Raw genomic sequence first — 20,752 nt, 5'->3', positions numbered from 1 at the left:
CTTTTGGAGGCTCTATTGCTCTAAGTTTGATATAAAAATATAAATATACGGTTCTTAAAATTTCAATGTTAGACATGAAAGACCCCCAAACCTCCCATCATTATTTTCTCCTGTTATCAGTTTTATCTTGCTGCAGATGATAATTTCTCTTGCTGATAGAATTCTCCTATGAGCCTTATTATGGGAGCAACATACATAGCCCCTCAGACTCATAAAAAGAGCATGTCGCACTGAAGGGTGATATGAAAATCAAGGTACAATTAATTAAAAGCTAAAAAAAGGGATTTAGGTTTTAGTCCCAGTACACAGTACTTCCTGGTACCAGTGCACAGACATTATATTAAGCTGTATGGCTTAGTTACGTTGACAATTACCTTCTACTGCAAAACATTGGGTGGAGCAGGGGAATGAGATTAGCAGAATAAAAGCCACAGTTAAATCTTAAAAAGCTGGTTTCCAAAAGATTTAACACAAAAATATAAGTCTCTAATTAATCCATGTGCCTAATTTTTAAATCTCACTGAGCGCAGCTGAAAAGAACTGTCACTTTTTAGAATAAAGTACCCATATCCTGGTGTGCTAGCTTTGTGAATTGATCCCAATGTCTAAACGCCACTTGCCAGCCCTTTAGATATTTGACAATAGCTTTTAAAAATGCCTTAGGTTTCATTAATAGTGGTAACTGTACATTCCCCAGTGACTAATGGCCATTCTTCTGATCAGCAGCACCTCCAGATCAGTCTTAGGGCTGTCCTGGTAAGAAGGACATAGCCTGGTGTTGATTCTGAATCTGAGGTCACTAGAGGTAGTAGCTAGCCGTGGGACACATTTGGCTTCTTTGAAACGCCCACCCAAAGCATAGCACAGTTGAAAGCAATGTCAGGCCTTTTAGTTTCCGACCACCTGTCACTACAGTACTGCATTACAATAAAAATATTTGCAACCACTGGTACCTTGTGTCCCGAACATCACCCTCTGCCTGGAGTTCCAATTCCTGCAGGTGGCAATCAAGGCACCAGTGTAACTAAAATTCATGTAAACATTAAGATCATTAAGTGGGTGGAGTGAACACCATTGGAAGAACACCATATTTCATTTCCTGCATTAGGTATATTGTTTGAAGCTTCAACCCTGTACGCAAGGGCCTCTGATGAAGTCCAATAGCATGTAGCCACTGCCAGTCAGAATTTGTATGCTCCCAGCGCATAGTTCAATGATTCCAATTTATGATTCATATCCTCCAGTACTGTTCTTCTTACTCCATTAAATATAGATAATTATTTATACATGTATATACTGATCTTCTATTTAACCAGCAACATTTCAGGTTGTGTATTTCTCAGTATATTGTCCTTGTTTTGCGAGATCATATTGGTATTGTTTTGAACCTCAAGGTACAGCCGATGTTCACCATCCTTAATAAGATATAGAATAGCGTCTTTATAGCCTTGGTAATAAAAGTCATTTAGCACCTGTGAATGAAGAGAATAATCCATTAGGTATGAATCATTACTACCTGTGCTATTCCTGTAATCTTTCCTGCCAGCCCTAGATACATACTGTTGCTGGATAAAAGGAATATATTCCATCATTTTTATTTATTTCACACTCAAATCCCAGCTCCCCAGTTTAAGACTATATTGTATAGCTGAAAAAGGAGAAATTTGTGGTACATAAAAAAAATAAACATTCCAACTCAACCTCGGTGGCTCTAGAGATGAGAGCTGATCGCTCAAAAAAAAAGACTGCTGATTGCTCAGTTCTCCCAAAGCAGAGAGCTGCAAGCTATGGCTCTCCGATCGGCCGCTACAACGCTCACTCGAGCGCCAGGCTGGAGAGGGGCAGGCATCTGTGATCATCTTCAATGCCGTGAAAGTGGAGGGGGGGACTCCGTGGCCAACCAGAATCTTTAAGTATTCTTGTTATAATTAGTGATGTCGTGAACCTAAAATTTGCCGTTCGCGAACGGCGAACCTCCGCAAATGTTCGCGAACCGGCGAACCGCCATAGACTTCAATAGGCAGGCGAATTTTAAAACCCACAGGGACTCTTTCTGGTCACAATAGTGAAGGGAAAGTTGTTTCAAGAAGACTAACACCTGTACTGTGGCATGCCGGTGGGGAATCCATGGCAAAACTCCCATGGAAAATTACGTAGTTGACGCAGAGTCTGGTTTTAATCCATAAAGGGCATAAATCACCTAACATTCCTAAATTGTTTGGAATAACGTGCTTTAAAACATCCAGTGTGTGTATACGATCAGGTATGATGTTGTATCAATCAGGTAGTGTAAGGGTTACACCCACTTCACAGTGACAGACCAAACTCTGACAGACCCAACTCCCCGTTTAACGCACCGCAAACAAACCAGAACCGACCAAAATGGGACAGGAACTGGGCTTTAAGGGTTAGGGTTATGGCTTAGGGTTTAACATTAAGGTTAGGGTCAGACCTAGGGCTAGGGTTAGAGTTAGGGTTAGAATTAGGGTTAGGGTTATTTTTAGTGCTTAGGGTTAGAGGGTTAGGGGTAGGGTTAGGGATTTAGGGTTAGGGTTAGATAGAGTTTGTTTTAAGGTTGGATAGGGTTTGGGGTTAGGGTTAGAGTTTAGGGATTGGGTTAAAGGTTAGGGTTAAGGGTTAGTGTTAGGGTTATGGGCTTAGGGTTAGCGTTAGGGTCAGGCCTAGAGTTAGGGTTAAAGTTAGGATTAGGGCTATGGTTTCAGCTAGGGTTAGGGTTTTTTTTTAGTGCTAGGTTTAGAGGGTTAGGGTTAGAATTAGGGCTAGGGTTATTTTTAGGGCTAGGGTTAGGGTTAGAGGGTTAGGGATAGATACTTACAGTTAGGGTTAGAGTTAGGGATAGGGTTAGATACTTAGGTTTAGGGTGTTAGGATTAGGGTAAGGGTTAGAGGGTTAGGGTGTTACAGTTAGGTTTATGGTTATAGTTAGAGGGTTAGGGTTATAGTTTAGGGTTAGAGTTAGGGTTAGGGTTGGGGTTAAGGTTAGTGGTTAGGATTAGGGGTTAAGGTTAGGGGTTAGTGGTTAGGGTTGGGTGAGGTTTGGGTTAGGGCTTGTCTAGGCCTAGGATTGGGGGTTAGGGTTAGATACATAGGGTTAAGGTTAGATACCTAGGGTTAGCATTAGGGGGTTAGGGAAAGTGTACCTGTGAAGTTTCAGCTCTGTAGCATGTCCAGAACCAGAAAAAAAAAAAAAAAAAAAAAGATCATATAGGTGTAAAAGGAGGGTCCCACCATCCCTGCTCTACTGAAAAATTATATTTTTTTCTGGTTCTGGACATGCTACAGAGCTGAAACTTCACAGGTACACTTTTTAGACCCCCCCCCCCCAGACACTAAATCCAAAGACATTTTTTTTTTTTTTAATTTTTCCAATAATTGGCTCTCTATCAAAAATGACAATTTTTAAGAACTTTTTTGTGTGGTTTAGTGTCTGGGGGGTCTAAAAAGTGTACCTGTGAAGTTTCAGCTCTGTAGCATGTCCAGAACCAGAAAAAAAAGATAATTTTTCAGTAGAGCAGGGATGGTGGGAACCCTCCTTTTACACCTATATGATCTTTCTTTTCTCGTTCTGGACATGCTACAGAGCTGAAACTTCACAGGTACACTTTAGACCCCCTCTCCCCGACACTAAAAGCAGACTGATATACCAGCCCTAAAAAGGGCTTTTTGGGGTGCTGTCAGGATGCGGTCCTTACAGCAGGAATGGACACAGAACACTGGCCTAGCTAATGATTTCCCTATCAATTCAGCAGCAGCACTTTCCCTGCTCTAACACTGCAGCCTCAGAATGAATCTAAGATGGATTCTGCCCTTGCTCTTTTATAGGAGGTGGGAGGGTCTGGGAGGAGGGTATGCTGATTGGCTGGAATGTGTCTGCTGACTGTGAGGTACAGGGTCAAAGTTTGCCTCAATGATGAAGTATAGGGGGCGGACCGAACATCGCATATGTTCGCCCGCAGAGGCGAATGCGAACATGCGAAGTTCGCAGGGAACTGTTCGCCGGCGAACAGTTCGGGACATCTTTAGTTAGAATTTCTAATATTATCTTGCATCACTTTTATTAAAATGTTATACTTCCGTATTTGTGTGATCCCTGTTTGCACATATTGAATACAACTGTCAAAAAAACATTTACAGGATCATGACAAAAAAAAAAACACACCCAAACATGCATCACATGTTTTGCCATGATTTGGAATCATGGGCAGAATCGCAGAGACTCTGCACACGATTCCAAATTGCCCCTATTGGAAAGTAAAAGACAAACAATTGAAAACCAAATTCCAGCTAACCCTTTTAAGCAGCTATAGAAAAAAATGTTATCCACGTTTAGAAAATGGTTTAAAACGTATTTAAATATGAATAAAAGCTCACTGTAGTATGCACCCCTGTCAGAATTTATATGGGTTGTCCCAAACACTGTAACTCACACTTCTGCTGGACAGCTTGGCCTGGATATGGAAAATATATAGATCTACTGGCAGGTTTAACAGATAAAACTACAAGGGGTAAAAAACTACAAGGGGGAAAAAACTACAAGGGGGAAAAAACTACAAGGGGGAAAAAACTACAAGGGGGAAAAACAAAAAACTGATGGGTTAAGGCTTTTAGCAGACTGCATACCATATAATATATATATATATATTTTTTTTTTTTTTTTTTTTTCTTAGCCCACATTACTGCTTTAAAATACAAGCATTTATTTAACTGGTTATAAGGTGCACATGGGTTCATTTTTAGATCCCCACATGATTCATAGAAATATGTTACTTTGCTATGTTTTTCCTGACACTTCCCATGTGTCAGTTCTGGTAGTAAGGCAGAGAGACTAATTCATTTAAATGCACTAGTAACTATTAGGTAGTTTAATGGTACTTACAAAGGACGGAGGTGGGAATAAGGCGTAGCTCACTCTGCACAGATTTTGAACAGACAGCTGGAAGCTTGTATTAAAAATATGAAGGCACAAATGGCTGATAGGGCAGTCTCGAGGGCAAATGTCAAGCTCTCCAGCGAAAGGTGACACAGTTATGACGGACTGCAGATCGTAAAGCGGTTGGAAGTTTGTTAATGCCCCATCAATATACCGCTGTCAAAAGGAACAGAAAGAAATGGTAATGATTAAAGTGGTAAACAGAGCAAAGATGATTTACTTTAAATGTCAAAAAAACCTAATGTAATGCGATTTGAAAAAATACATTAAAGTGATTGTAAACAATCACCTTGTAAAACAACCCATTCAGTTTAAAACCGAAAATGACAGGAAATACATTTTTGTATTAAAAAAAAAATAAAACAAACACACACAAACACACAAACTTTTTTCCCATTTTTTATAAGTGATCACATTCCCTCTGTTCTCAGCTGCATAAAAGCTGGGAGAGGAGAAGCAGCAGCACACTGAGCTTCCCAGCGAATGGCTGCACAGCGGAGGGGGTGTGACAGGACAAGTCTGATCAATGGAGGAGAGAACACTGAGTTCTCAGCATAGCTAAAGAACTGACCACAATGTGCTCTCCTGATTAGTGTGGTCAGTTTTAATAGGAAAGTGAGGGGACTAGCAGGAACACAAGGGACTTCACCTAAAAGGAGGCAATACAAAGAAAACAGGATACTTTTTCATACAAGTACATGGTACAGCAGGTGCATATCAGAAATATGAAGTGTTAGGGTAACAAACGCTTTCATTTATTATACCTGCAAGCACAATGCATGTGGACAAGTCTGCATGCAGGACAATAATGGCCATTAGAATCCTAAGGAAAGGCAAAATTATTCTTTCTCCACCCAGGCTGCTGATAGAAATCATGAGGCCCATAGGTACAGCCTACCTGACGGGGCCCCCTTCAGCCCCATCCCTGGTCCCTCCCCAGACCCCGCCTTGAAACAACGTGCAGGTTTGTCTTCAAGTAATAAATTTATCATGCCACGCCATGCCATCTATAGTAAATATGTGCAGAGCGCAGTATAATCACCACACCATGCCATATTGCTATCCATAGTAAATATGTGCAGTCAGTGTGCAGTGCAATGCAGTATAAAACTCACAACCGACGGTCAGCTGCCTCTACTTGCTGCCACCGCCCGCCTCACAGCCACTCGCTCTCTGTATCAGGCCTAACTCAGAGCTGAGCAGAGGAAGATCACTCTGCTAGGGAAGGAAATATGCAGCGTCAAGCGGCCGGGATTTGAAGTTGAGCCACAATACAGATCGAGCCCGGAATACACATGCGCCCGAAAGTGATTAAAAAAAGTCCCTCCACTCGCACCAGCACAGGGATCAGAGAGAGGCCCAAAAAATAGAAATTACACCCCTGCTAGTAAGAGCAGCAGAGCAGGGCAGTGGTGTCACTAGGGTTGGTTTCACCTGGTACGGTAAACCATGGATGTCCCACCCCAAACCTCCCAGCTCTCTCCTGCCACCGAGACTGCAGTCATCCTACAGGAGACAGTCAGAGACCACATGCATCATACAGGAGACAGTCAGAGACCACATGCATCATACAGGAGACAGTCAGAGACATCATGCATCATACAGGAGACAGTCAGAGACCGCAGGCATCATACAGGAGACAGTCAGAGACCTCATGCATCATACAGGAGACAGTCAGAGACCGCAGGCATCATACAGGAGACAGTCAGAGACATCATGCATCATACAGGAGACAGTGAGAGACCGCAGGCATCATACAGGAGACAGTTAGAGACCTCATGCATCATACAGGAGACAGTCAGAGACATCATGCATCATACAGGAGAAAGTCAGAGACTGAGACTGCAGGCATCATACAGGAGAAAGTCAGAGACCGCAGGCATCATACAGGAGAAAGTCAGAGACCGCAGGCATCATACAGGAGACAGTCAGAGACCGCAGGCATCATACAGGAGACAGTCAGAGACCGCAGGCATCATACAGGAGACAGTCAGAGACCGCAGGCATCATACAGGAGACAGTCAGAGACCTCATGCATCATACAGGAGACAGTCAGAGACCTCATGCATCATACAGGAGACAGTCAGAGACCTCATGCATCATACAGGAGACAGTCAGAGACCTCATGCATCATACAGGAGACAGTCAGAGACCTCATGCATCATACAGGAGACAGAGACCGCAGGCATCATACAGGAGACAGTCAGAGACCTCATGCATCATACAGGAGACAGTCAGAGACTGAGACTGCAGGCAAGTACTGTGGATGGGGTGGTTACAGTCAGTGTAAATAGCTCTGGAGAGGGCCTGTCCTCCCGCCCCCCGTGTGCAGCTATGGCAAGCTCTGCTCCCTTACATTAGCAGTGTCCTGGTCCGGATGGCGGGTCTCCTCACACTACCAGCTCTTCCGTTGTCAGTGGGAAGTACAGCACTCAAGGTGGAGCAGCTCAGGGGAAGAAAGTTACATCTTCCTCATGCTGGGGCCTCCATGCACCTGTTGGTTGCTGGGATGCTAGACGGGCCCAGCAACCAATCATTTTAACAGGCGGGACTTGGACATGCTGGGAGCTCTGCCATTGGTGCAAGCTTTTACCAGAAAACTACCAGACCGATTGTCTCTGAGGCTGCCCGAGCTCCCTTGCTGAGCTGAGGACACAGGGCCCGGTACAACATGGCCAGTTGTACTGGCTTATCAGCGGCCCTGTCCTCCACACTGGATGAGTTTACAGCCGCTGTTTTTGGCATCAGACGTTTTTTTCTGAAACCAGTGAACTCCCCAGCGTGTTATCCTATGTGTCCATGCACACATAGGCTGTTATCAGCAGTTTTCTGGCTGGAAAAAAAACCCCAGAACTAGTGGGTTTTAGGAGGAGGAGGAGTTTTTCAGCTGTAAAAATGTTCCAAAAAAAAAAAAAATGCAGCTATTTGGCATTTATCAACATTTTTAAACCATAAGCTTTTGTGGGAGTATAGTTTTTGTTCTAAAAAAAAAAAGCTAAAAAAACACTACAGCTGAAAAACACTGAAAACCTACTTCTACAGCTACAGCTTTCTACTGATGTTTTGATAACGTCCAGTGTGCACAAGGCCTTAAAAGCTTGCTGTTCTTGCATAGAATAGAAGGGAACCATTTCCAGCTATTAGGCTGCAGAACCGATTATCTGCCTATCTTCTGATTGTGTTGGCTTTCATTGCTAGGCCTCATTAACCAGTTCAGCTCTTAAACCTGTACAACCCCCATGAACCAGAGACATTTTTAGATTTCTGCTATGGGCCTCAGCCTGAATATTCTGCAACAAAGTTGTTACTACCTAACAAAACAAATATTACATACTTTATTTTTTTAGGACAAACAAGCCTTCCTTAGGTGATACAAAAAAAGAAAAATAATAAAAAAAAAAAAATAAAATTAGCTTAATGTATTCCATAAAAAAAAAAAAACCACACAAACAAACAAACAAACCAAAAAAAAAAATGCCACTATCAAAAATTAAAAAAGGTTTTTATGATGTGTCCTATTTAAAATATATAACATTTTACTAAATATAGGGACTTTTTTTTCTTTAAGTAATGTAATTATATTCTGGATTTTAAATAAAGTAAGTAAAGCAAGTTATCTTCACCACTTCTAAATGCCTAAAGCCATTGAGTTGCTGCCATGTTATTGGCTGATTAGCAATTTATGTTACTAAGCTATTGAACAGGTATACCTAATATGTAGAAGTGGCCGGTGAGTGTATATCCGCAAAATTGGTATGATGATATACTGCCATCTAGTGAATATATAAATGTAATGCAGTACATTTAAAAGGGAAACCATCCTACTGTCTTACATGATTGTATAGTCATTTCAAACCAGTATAAACAGATGTGTAAACATTTTCCTTCTATTTTATTCTTGAATGTTGTTGCAAGGACAGAAAAATGCCTGTTGATCCTGCCAACAATTCAGTGAGTTTCTAACTTCCTGTTGGAACTGACAATTCTGCTGCACTGAAATTCCATGTAGTGCTATTAGCCCTGCCCAAGCAATCTCTTTTGGACTAGAAAACACCCCTCACTTAGGTTATGGAGGTGAGAGGAGGTGGTGTTTTGTAGTCCAGCAAAGGCAGAATTGCCTGTGGAAAGAGGAAGTTAGAAACACACCAGATTGTACCAGCTAAAACAGTTTTTTTCTGTATTTGCAGCATTATCAAAGAGATATAAACCCAGAAAAACAAGGAATCTGATTGCCGCTCTCTTTACACATATGATTAAAAATCTTTTTGAAAAAAGACTATACAGTCATGTAAGACATAACGGTTTCCCCTCAAATAAGAAATAAATGCATTGTTTATCCATTAGATGGCAGTAGATCACCAGTCAATGTATACTCCATCTGTTGAAGTATTGCAGATACATCAGGCTGATTATATATACAGAATCCCACAAAAGTGAGTACACCCCTCACATTTTTGAAAATATTTTGTTATTTCTTCAGTGTTGTCACATGAAAAGACAACCTCTGGATGATGCTGAGTGCATGCACTCAACTTATTTAGTCGACCATGGCGAGGCCTGTTCTGAGTGGAACCTTTCCTGTTAAACTGCTGTATGGTCTTGGCCACCGTGCTGCAGCTCAGTTTTAGGGTCTTGTTAATTTTCTTATAGCCTAGGCCATCTTTATGTAGAGCAACAATTCTTTTTTTCAGATCCTCAGAGAATTCTTTGCCATAAAGGTGCCATGTTGAACTTCCATTCATATACAGCAACTTAGGTTTGTGAGTATGTGAGGCCATGCCTCACTTTGAGCCCAATAGTTTTCTGGAGGACAGTCCTGCTGCAACTAGTGATCTCTGACCATACTCATTCACTGTTGATCTGGTATCCATCATTGAGGATCTAATAAAATATGAGATTGAAGGAGTACCTAAACTCCAGAGATCGCTTCCTGCGCCACTAGGACAGGGGCAGCCTGATTTTTAGAGCCAAACAGATCTGTTCAGGCACTGGAAAGACGTGTCCCATGACATCAGAATGCTGCTTTGCAGAGATTTGGAGTGGAAGGATAAACTTTGAGTTGAAATGCTTCTACGTTGCTTTCCGGACTAACCCAGATACGCCAAATGAGTCAGTTCCAGCAAAGATTTTTTTGAAGGGTAAGGGTCCACTTGAACTGCTACTAAACTGTCAAGTTAAGATGTCCTGCAGAGCCAGCCCCAACTGTTCTCTCAACAGCAGATTTTCCAAACATCACACAAAGGGTATAGCAGGGCTAATACTGGTGAACATCTGGTACAGTTGATAGGCCGAATGGGCAGAGCCACAAACTAGCAGGTAGGCACCCAACAATTAAAATTACAGATTCAAACATAGACAGTGAGACATGTAGACATCCAAGACTGAGCAACCTTGGGTTTAAGAATGATGAGCAAGTAGAATGTAAAAGCCTGAAACCATTCTCACACAGGGACTGGAGCAATAACAAGATTCCGAAGACCTAAAAGATCACGATAGAGATCTGTTAAGCTGTGGGGTAACACAAGGGGGTTGGAGGTGAGAATCTGTTGATGGGGCAGGAAACAAAAACTCCAGAATGTAGCCCTAGGATACAATTTACTGCTTCCAAATGTAGTAGATGCAAGTTGTTCAAGTGTTTATGCACTGTGAAAGTGGGGATGCACCTGCAAGCCGAATCTAGCACACAGAATGGTTTGGTCTGGCGGTTTGATCCTGGGTTCTATTCCCCGATAGGCACACTGCAGACAGGCAGACAACATTTTCCTATCACTCAAGTCAGAACAGGCTGTGCGGGTCTTTTTTGTGGTTTTTATTTGGAGAAGAACTTGGATAGAGGTGAGGGTGAGCCTAGGGATCTCCCAGAAGAGCGAAGGAAAGTCTTTAAATCCAGAAGGCTGGTACTCTTTTCCTGATCTCCAGGCAGCCATGTGCAGGGTCAGTCAACTTCAGTACTCTAGCAGCTTGTACCCTGGCTCCTTGAGAGGCTTTCTGGGAATGCTCCAGAATAGAACAGAGGACCCCCTGCCAAACTGTAGGTGGGACCATCACAAGAGTGCTTGTAGTTCCAGGAACTTCCCTGGGATCCCACAGCCCTCAGGCTGGGTCGTACTCCCCCAAGAGACTTCTGCTCTGGACTTTTTATACCTTCTTCAGCCCCCTACTTGTCACCTGCCATATTGACAAGGGATTGGCTAGGGAGATATTAACATGCAGTCACCCTTCCATGCACATTGATCCGGCACTGGGATTTGTCTCCTGTCCGAGTTGCCTGGGTTCATGCTTATCCATCCTGAACCTAGGTATTATTAAGCCTTTGCACCTGTGTGTCGGTATTCGAGCAACGCGTCTTCACGTGGAACCTTGACCCCTCTGTTTCTGTGGTGTTTGCCGCTGGCTGAGTCTTCCCATATTCTGTGTGTGGTTTGATCCTGTCTTTGTTCTCAGTGTTTTCCCTCTGTGCAGTTATATTCCCTTTGTTTCTGTCCTTGAATCCCTTCATTTCCTGTTGCCTTGTGTGTGCGTCTCTTGGCATGGTTTCTTGTTGTCATTTGCCTGCAGCCTTTCCAGATTGCGGAGTCTCTCTCTCTGCACCATGGCTCAGCATCGCCCCTCTTTCCTGCACTTTACACCTGCTCCCTGTGTCCTCTCCCCTGGCGTTCTTTCTTAGCTAGCTGCAGCGAGTTTCCTTGGTTCCTGTCCCCTGTGCATACCCAGTGTCCTTCAAGAGTGCCATTTGGTTGCACTGTGCCTGCATGGGTGTGCTAGAGAGCCGCAACCTGGGGCTGCCTCGTAGCGGAACATCCTCCAGTGGCTCTGGTGAAGACCGGGTGGCTCTTTAGATCCTGTGACTCTGGCACACCTCTGTTTGCATGTGGTCACTCTGCTCCCGCATCTGTGATAACAGTACCCGGGTACACCTGTTTAGTTGTTCTACTGGCCAACTAGATCTTGAGCTTACAGTCCCAAGTGGCCTTACCCTCTGATAGTGACAGTTTTCTTGAACCATGACAGACTAATCCCCATCACCTGCAGTTTCAAGGAGTGACTTCTCCAAGGGCTCAGTACTCAAGAATCTAGTCAAGTTCAAGTTATTCATCATTTCCAGACCCTAACCACTCATTTGCATCAACTCCAAGCTTTGCTTCCGGCCCCTGCAGCGGCAGGGAAACTTCCGAGGCTAGTATAGAGGAGGGTATGCTAGACCATAATTCTTGCCCCTCAAGTCCACGTCTAACTATTACTGTTCAGTTGCACTTTCCCACCTCCACTGTCTCAATGCAAGCATTCGTTGACTCTGGTGCAGCAGAAAATTTCATCTCTGCGTCCCTGGTAAAGGAATTAGTTTGGACCACAGAACCCCTTCCTCAGATCCTTTGACTTTCAGCCATTGATGGAACCTCTCTGGCCTCAGGCCCCATTTGTTTCTGCACCACTCCCATTAAGATCTCGGTGGTAATGCTTCACCAGGAATCCATTTCCTTTTTGGTGTTAATGCTGGCTACCTCTAAGTTAGTCCTGGGTCTTCCTTGACTTCAACATCATTCCCCAATTATTGACTAGTTTGGTCCTTTTTTGTTATCCTGGGGGCCCAGCTGTCACACCAGATGCCTAGGCAAAGTTGTTCCAGTCAAAACCCTTCCAATAGCATCTGCTGAGGTTTCTTCCCTGGTGCCAACACACTACTTGGAATTTCTGGATGTGTTTTCCAAGCACAAGGGGGACCAACTTCCTCCCTACAGCCTTTACGATCGTGCCATAGACCTAGTCCCCGGTTCCAGCACCCCTAGGGGCCAGGTATATCCCCTCCCTGAGACCTATTCCCTCCCTAAGACCAAAGCCATGTCCGAGTACATTGCAGAAAATCTCCAAAATGATATGTGTGCAAACAATACTTCCTATGAAAACATGACAAACTTTCTAGTAACAAATGTATACATTTGTAGTCAATAATTTGGGTTTCATAGCTTTTAAAAAATTACTAGAACTTACCACTCCTCGGAATGAAGGAGGAACCAGGCCACAGTAAAAGGGAACAAAACAGCTGCAGATCAGAGCCTGTAATGATACAATCATTAAGATTTTTTTCTTAGTAAAAGGTATGCTATCTTGGCAGAATTATAGGGGGAAGTGAGAAGGTTGTCCTCAAACCCAAATCCGAGAATAAGAAAATCCACCCATCAGCACTGCAAGCGTTAAAAGGCTTGTTATATCTAGGGGGTACAGTAACAGGCATTATTAGGTATCTTACAACCCTGCTCAGGTGCACTCCTCTCAAAGTACCAGTCTGAACGGTTACGTCATGTGTATGTTATCGTGTGCAATGCTGGGTACTGACCCCGTAACCCCTGCACTGTATGTGGAGGGGGGGGGGGGGGGGGGAGAAGTGTGACCATGGATCAGCTAACAGATCATTGGTCTTGGTGACCACTAATTCTGGGACTGAAAGTATTGGGAGATCCAAAATTCTGAATTGCCATCAAAACAGGAATAGTTGGGAATGTTCAACAGGCATATGTGGGGTAAGACGCCACTCAAAACCAACCCAGTTTTTCAGATGTGGATATAGCTGTGTAGGACCACAGCCAACGCTGGCTGCTCTGGCCATGACCCGGGATGCTTTGCCCCGCCTATCAGGGCTTAATCACAGAGGTCCTCTGACCAAGCCCAGGGCAGGCGGGGCAAAACATGTCATGTGTACAATTGAAAACTTCTCAATTACAGTCTGTGCTCCCCTTTCATAAAAATTCCTGCCAGCTCTTGGATTGAATTGACTGGTTTCAAGTTCTCTTGTAAGGGGTCATGCACAAGTGTGATCTGCGTAAAATAGGAGGAGTTTTGGGGCACAAGGGAGGCACAGGTTCAATGTACAGCCCATTACCAAAAGCCAGTCAAAATCAATGACAGGCTAAAATTTGCAGCAGCTGCATGTGGATGTACACTGTTCTGAGTAGTACTTGCATTTAAAGTTGTATGCATTCAGGCAGATACAGTGAAGAAAAAAAGTATTTGATCCCCTGCTGATTTTGTATGGTTGCCCACTAACGAAAAAAAATTGATCAGTCCATAAGTCCATAATTATAATAGGTTTATTTTAACAGTGAGAGACAGAATAACAAAAATATCCAGAAAAACGCATTTCTAAAAATATAAATTGATTGAAAAAAGGATTTGATCCCCTATCAATCGGCAAGACTTCTGGCTCTCAGGTGTCTTCTATACAGGTAATGAGCTGAAAGATCCTTTTAAGAGAGTGCTCCTAATCTCAGCTTGTTACCTGTATAAAGACACCTGTCCACAGAAGCAATCAATCAGATTCCAATCTCTCCACCATGGCCAAGACCAAAGAGCTGTCCAAGAATGTCAAGAAAAAGATTGTAGATCTACTCAAGGCTGGAATGGGCTACAAAACCATTGCCAAGCAGCTTGGTGGGAGGGAGACAACAGTTGGCGTGATTATTCGCAAAATGGAAGAAACACAAAAGAACTGTCAATCTTCCTCGGTCTGGGGCTCCATGCAAGGTCTCACCTTGTGGAGTTTCAATGATCACAAGAGCAGTGAGGAATCAGCCCAGAACTACACGGGAGAATCTTGTCAATGACCTCAAAGCAGCTGGGACCATAGTCACCAAGAAAACAATTGGTAACACACTACGACGTGAAGGACCAAAATCCTGCAGCCCCCGCAAGATCCCCCAGCTCAAGAAAAAATATGTACAGGCCCGTCTAACGTTTGCTAATGAACATCTGAATGATTCAGAGGAGAACTGGGTAAAAGTGTTGTAAACAGATGAGACCAAAAACAAACGCTTTGGTATCAACTCAACTTGCCATGTTTAGAGGAGGAGGAATGCTGCCTATGACCCCAGGAACACCATCCCCACCATCAAACATGGAGGTAGAAACATTATGCTTTGGGGGTGTTTTCTGCTAAGGGGACAGGACAACTTTACTGCAGCAAAGGGATGATGGACGAGGCCATGTACTGTCAAATCTTGGGTGAGAACCTCCTTCCCTCATCCAGGGTATTGAAACTGGGTCTTAGATGGGTATTCCAGATGGACAATGACCCAAAACACACAGCCAAGGCAACAAAGGAGTGGCTCAAGAAGAAGCACATTAAGGTTCTGGAGTTGCCTAACCAGTCTCCCTAATCCCATAGAAAATATATGGAGGGAGCTGAAGGTTCAAGTTACCAAACGTCAGCCTCAAAACCTTAATGACTTGGAGAGGATCTGCTAAGAGGAGTGGGACAAAATTCCTCCTGAGATGTATGCAAACCTGGTGGCCAACTACAAGAAAACGCCTGACCTCTGTGATTGCCAGCAATAGTTTTGCCACCAAGTACCAAGTCACATTTTGTGAAGCGGAACTTTTTTAAAATGCATTGATCTGGATATTTTTGTTGTTATTCTGTCTCTCACTGTTAAAATAAACCTACCATTAAAATTATAGACTGATCATTTTTCAGTGGTCAATTGAACAAAATCAGCAGGGGATCAAATACTTTTTGGATGTTTTTTTATAGCAGAAAGTAAACAATATAAAAAAATAATAAAAAAAAATAAATAAATTTAAGTTAGACTTACCGGTAACTTGTTTTCCAAGAGTTTTTCAGGACAGCACATTAAGAGATGGCTCCTCCCACTTGCCAACAGGAAACACCACATCCACCAAACTTTAAAAGGAGGCTTCTCCTCACAGCTCAGCAGTTGTAGTAGAGTACCTCTGGCCTATGCTGGAACACAATCAAAATATGGATAATAACAGCAAAGAACAAAAAAGGGCCGGTTGCTGCGATCCCGAAAGACTCTTTGAAAACAAGTTAGTCTAACTTGAATTTTCCCTAAACGTCTTCCAGGATAGCACCTTGAGAGTATAAACAAGACTTACTAATTAGGGAGGGACAACAGCCTGAAGGACCGTTCTGCCAAAAGCCTGATCCCTTGCTGACAGAAGGTCCAGTCTGTAATGACGTACAAACGCTAAAGAGCTTGACCACATTGCCACCTTACAAATTTGATCAGGGGTGGCACCAGCTTTTTCTGCCCATGTAGTGGCAAGAGCTCTAGTAGAGTGTGCTCGAATCCCAGACTTGTATAAAGTACTCGAAATTTCTACTTGAGTAAAAGTACAAGTGCTCGATCAAAAAATTACTTGAGTAGAAGTGGAAGTGCTCGCAGAAAAAGTTACTTAAGTAGAAGTACTAAAGTATTCCACATTTTTTTTACTTAAGTATTGCAAGTAGTTTTTTCAAAAAATTTGCTACTTAAGTACTAAAAGTAAAAAGTACCAGTAGTTTTGAAAAAAATTTTCTACTCAAGTACTGAAAGTAGAAGTAGAAGTACTGTGTTATGTAGTTATTAAAGAAATAAGTCAAAAGTTTGAACATCATATTGTTTTTATTATTTCAAATGATTTATTCAAATGATTAACCTGTGTTTGTTAGCAGTTTCTTGATGCACTTTAAGCGCTGTAGCACCATTTATTTGTTTGTTTCATATTTTCTTTTTATTGGAAAGATTTGGTATAGCAGCTTTTATTATACACAGCCTTTATTTTCGTATGCGCTGATTTACAAATGACATTATACACATTTTTTTGAGCTTTATGCAACCTGCCATCTACTGTTCTGGCAGTGGTAATTTTTTTAAAAGTAACGAGTAACTATGCAGCACAAAAAAAAAATACTTGAGTAGAAGTATCGAAATCATCGAAAAAATGTAGTGAAGTAAAAGTAGAAGTAGGAGAAAAAAATTCTACTCTAGGAAAGTACAGATACCGCATTTCGGTACTTAAGTACAGTACTTAAGTAGTTCTACTTCGTTACTATACATCTCTGTCGAATCCCCAGCGGGGGAGATAATTCCATCTGAGTGAAGTGAAGTGAAGTCTTTCCTTAGCCCCTGAAGGGTTAGGAAAAAATGTCGGAAGGACAATATCCTGAGACCAGTTTTGAACTGACACCACCTTTGGTAGAAAGTTCGGAACTGTTTGAGTATATTTCTGTCAGGGTAGATGGGACAAGAAAGGCTCATTAATTGATAGCGCGTGCAGTTCACCAATTCTTCTTGCGGATGTAATTGCAATTAGAAATACAGTCTTGAGGGAAAGATTCTTTAAAGAAATAGACTCTAAAGGTCCCTTTGTGATGGCCTGTAGAACCACTGACAAATCCAAGTAAGTGCCTTAAAAAAAAAAAAAAAAAAAATCTTGCAACCAAGGCTTCTGAAGCAATTGGTCTCTCCAGGAATACCAACACTGATACAATATCTTTCAAGGTTCGATTCATTGAATGACACCAAGTATTGTAGGTTTTCCAAACTTTAGCGTAAATAGCCCCAATTACTTTCTTCCTACTAGAAAGTAAAGTGGTCACTAGAGGTTCTGAGAGTCCTTGATTTCTCAATAGCTGCTCCTCAGATACCAGGCAGTGAGATTTAGCCTGGCCACATCCGGGTGATGTACTGGGCTCTGAAGCAGAAAATTCTGTTGAAGAGGGAGCTGCCAAACTGGTTTGACTGCCATCTGTAGAATGGTTGAGAACCAAGCGCTTTGGCCAAAATCGGGCAATCAGAATCACCGATGCTCTTTCTTTATTTTCCGCAACACCAGCGGAATGAGCTGGAAAGGGGGGGGGGGAGCGTAACCCAGATGAAAGTTCCATGGATGCACTAAGACATCCATCCCCAGGGAAAATAATTGAGGGAGCTGTGCGTTCTCTTGATGCAAATAAGTCTACTTTTGGACGCCCCCAAGTCCTGGTGATTAAAGCATAAATTTCTGAATTCAGGCTCCAATCTGCTTCCTGAATCTTCCGTCTGCTCAAAAAAATCTGCCAACTCGTTTAACAAGCCTTTGAGATGGATCGTTGATAAGGAAAAAAAAAAAAAAAAAGTGACTTTCTGCCCACTCCAGGATTTCTGTCGACAGCAACTGAAGGGTCCTGCTTCTCCTGCCCCTGTTTGTTTAAATAAGCCACAGCCGTGGCATTGTCTGATAAGATCTGCACATGGGATCCTTGGAGGTTCAGAGAGAAGGCAGCCAAAGCGACTGTGACTGCTTTTAACTCTCTCCAGTTTGAGGACTTCTTTGCCTCGGCTTGGGACAAACACCTTGTGCCAGATTCTGATCCCAGTGAGCTCCCCATCCCAATATGCTGGCATCTGTTGTCACTTTTCTTTCGACCGGAATGGTCCAAAGTAAGCCCCTTGACAAAGTTGTTTGTTTCCTCCACCACCAGAGGGTCCTTTTGACCTTGGTGAGGGATCTTTACTTTTGCTTCTAGGGTTCCCAAATCTTCAGAAGGAAATTTTGGAGTGGCCTGAAATGGAGTCTTGCCCTTTGAATGGCTGGCATAGTCGAGATTAGGGTTCCAGGGCTGACATAACTTCTGACCATCATCTCCCGATTTGTCTGTAGCATAGCTACTACATTCTGGATTTTGTTTTTCTTTTCTTCTGGAAGGAAGATTATTTTTTCTATTGAATTTATCTGGTAACCCAGAAACTGTACCAGCTGAGCTGGAGTGAAGCTTGACTTCTGAAGGTTCACAATCCAACCCAAGGTTTCTAAGTGACTGCAGGCCTTACTCAGGTCTTCTTGCAATCTTTCCCTGGAAGGAGCAAAGAAAAAGGAGGTCGTACAGATATGGGATTACTGAGACTCCTTGGAGGCGAAGAGGCGCAAGGCCTTCTGCCTTTACCTTCGTAAAGATCAGAGGGGCAGATGAAAGGCCAAAAAGGGAGGGCTCGGAATTTCAGATGCAGGACTTCTTTTCCCATATTTACGGCCAACCTCAGGAACTTTTGTGACTGAGTGGATATGGGAATATGCAGATAAGCATCTCTTAAATCGATCAATGCCATGAAGCATCCTTTAGTCAACAGATTCCTGACAGTGAAGATTGAACCCATACAAAATCTTTTGTACAGGACTGACCTGTTTCACGGTTTTAGGTTGAGAATGAGGCGAAAAGTCCCGGATGGCTTCCTTATCAGAAAAAGATATGGGAATAGAACCCCTGATGTTGTTCTTCTGGTGATACTTGACTCAACTCCCTGTCGAATTAAGTCCTTTCATAGGTCTTTAATAGCCAGGGCTTTGGTTGTGTCTTTTGGAAGGTTCGTGACAAAACATTTTTCTTTAGGAGGATCTGAAAATTCGATTTGATATCCCTGGGCCAGAATGGCTAAAATATATTGATTTTTTTGTCATAGCTGCCCAGTGGGGGAGGAGTTTTTGCAGTCTCTCGCTCCAACAGGCAACAAATAGTCATTGTGACTTGTTGGTTGACATAGGAAGACGGAAAAGGATGCTTCCTTTTCCCCCCCTAGACCTTTATGCTGACCAAATCTTTCTTTTCCCCTGGGGCTTGCCATCTTGCTCCTGATGAGGTCGAAAAATAAATTTTCTCTTTTTAACAGGGAATGATCTCTTTTTGTCGGCTGTCCTGTCCAAAACGGAGTCTAAAGCCTAAAGTAATATAAACTGCCTTTAAAAAACCATCCACTTGTTCTAGAGAAAGTTTGTATTTTGAGGGTATATTTTCTACCCCTTTCTCCTCTTCTTCCTCTGAATCTTCTTTGGAATGAGAGGGGGGAAAGGACCCATCTCCACTCCTACCAAAGGGATTAACTATGAGCCCTGAGAGGATTGTGAGGTAGATGGTTGATTTAAGGATGAATCTGTTAGTGAAAATCAAAAGGACTGGATGGTAGCATCCAGCTCCTTTCTGTCCGATTCAATTAAATCATTGCATGCTGTGGACGCTTCCTGTTTAACCAGGGAGTCAACGCATGTCTGACATCGTGTTTTCTTCCAACCTTCAGGCAGCTTTGCATGAAGGACATCTTTTTAGCCGTCAGGTCAGAGCTCTTAGCCTGCCATGATGAGAGAAAACGGACAAAAACCTCCTAGTAAGTCAACCGGTTACTCATCAGGGACACCCAGGTGCACAGGAAGCATACATAAAAAAGACTCCCATGTGCCCAGACAGGCCAAGAGAAAAAGAAAGCGAAAAAGAGAGAAAAAAAAAAAAAAAGGGAGACCCCACAGTAATTAGGGCAAGAAGCACAATTCACCCATTACATGGGCCTTGCTGGTACCTGTGCCTGTCCCACTTGCTGTGGAGCCCACTTCCATAGCGATGTTTTGCAGCATTGCCGATGGCTAGGAAAGCTGGTTCCAGACTCCAAAAGCACCGCTGCGCCAGACCGGAACTGGAATTATGTACTAGCCTCGTTTCTCCCCTCTCCCCCTGCGCTTCTGGCGGAAGCGATGCCTCGCGCCTGCTCCATGAGTGCTGCCCCTCGGTGGATACCTCACTTCCGGCCGGGCGAGTCACTACCCACATCCGAAAAAAAGGGCGGCGGTTTTAAAATACAACGGCGGGAAGAAACAAAAAAGATATCCAGCGCCGATGTCTGCCACTGCCAAGGGGCTGCACTCTCAAAGCAGTACAGGCTCTCCCAGAGCACCGAAGGAGGAGAGGGAGCCCATTCAATCATCCAGTCGTGAGGTATGGGAGGAACTGACTCTCCAAAGAAAAAAAAGGGTATGGTAGTAGAAAGCCTGGTCTCAGGACAGCACCTTAAGAGTTCCTGACTCCCCACTAGGTGTTCCTTGGCCAGAGGAAACAAAAACTGATGAGCTGTGGGGAGAAGCTTCCTTTTAACATTTGGTGGATGTGGTGTTTCCTGTTGGCAAGTGGGAGGAGCCATCTTCCAAGGTTCTGTCCTGAAAGACGTTTAGGGGGAAAAAAAAAAAAAAACACAGTGGTAATCAAATACCAAAAGAAAGCTCT

At 43.2% G+C, this 20,752-nt stretch overlaps 1 protein-coding gene across 1 annotated transcript in view; it reads right to left on the bottom strand.

Moving 5' to 3' along the window:
* Window positions 1-1,304: 1,304 nt before the first annotated feature.
* Window positions 1,305-20,752, bottom strand: part of LOC309547483 (omega-hydroxyceramide transacylase-like) — a gene marked incomplete at its 3' end in the record, with an annotated part of 40,398 nt that continues 20,950 nt past the window's right edge. The window contains exons 3-5 of the mRNA XM_082247353.1: window positions 12,940-13,005; window positions 4,897-5,106; window positions 1,305-1,472 (exon numbers count right to left, since the gene is read on the bottom strand). Of these exons, the coding sequence (XP_082103479.1) occupies window positions 1,305-1,472; window positions 4,897-5,106; window positions 12,940-13,005 (444 nt within the window). The remainder of the gene's footprint in view (window positions 1,473-4,896; window positions 5,107-12,939; window positions 13,006-20,752) is intronic.

The sequence above is a fragment of the Pelophylax lessonae genome (assembly GCF_965119305.1).
Source record: "Pelophylax lessonae genome assembly, chromosome: 2".
Classification (NCBI taxonomy): domain Eukaryota; kingdom Metazoa; phylum Chordata; class Amphibia; order Anura; family Ranidae; genus Pelophylax; species Pelophylax lessonae.
Note: the sequence above shows the minus strand (reverse complement) of the source record. Positions and strands in the feature narration are given on the sequence as shown.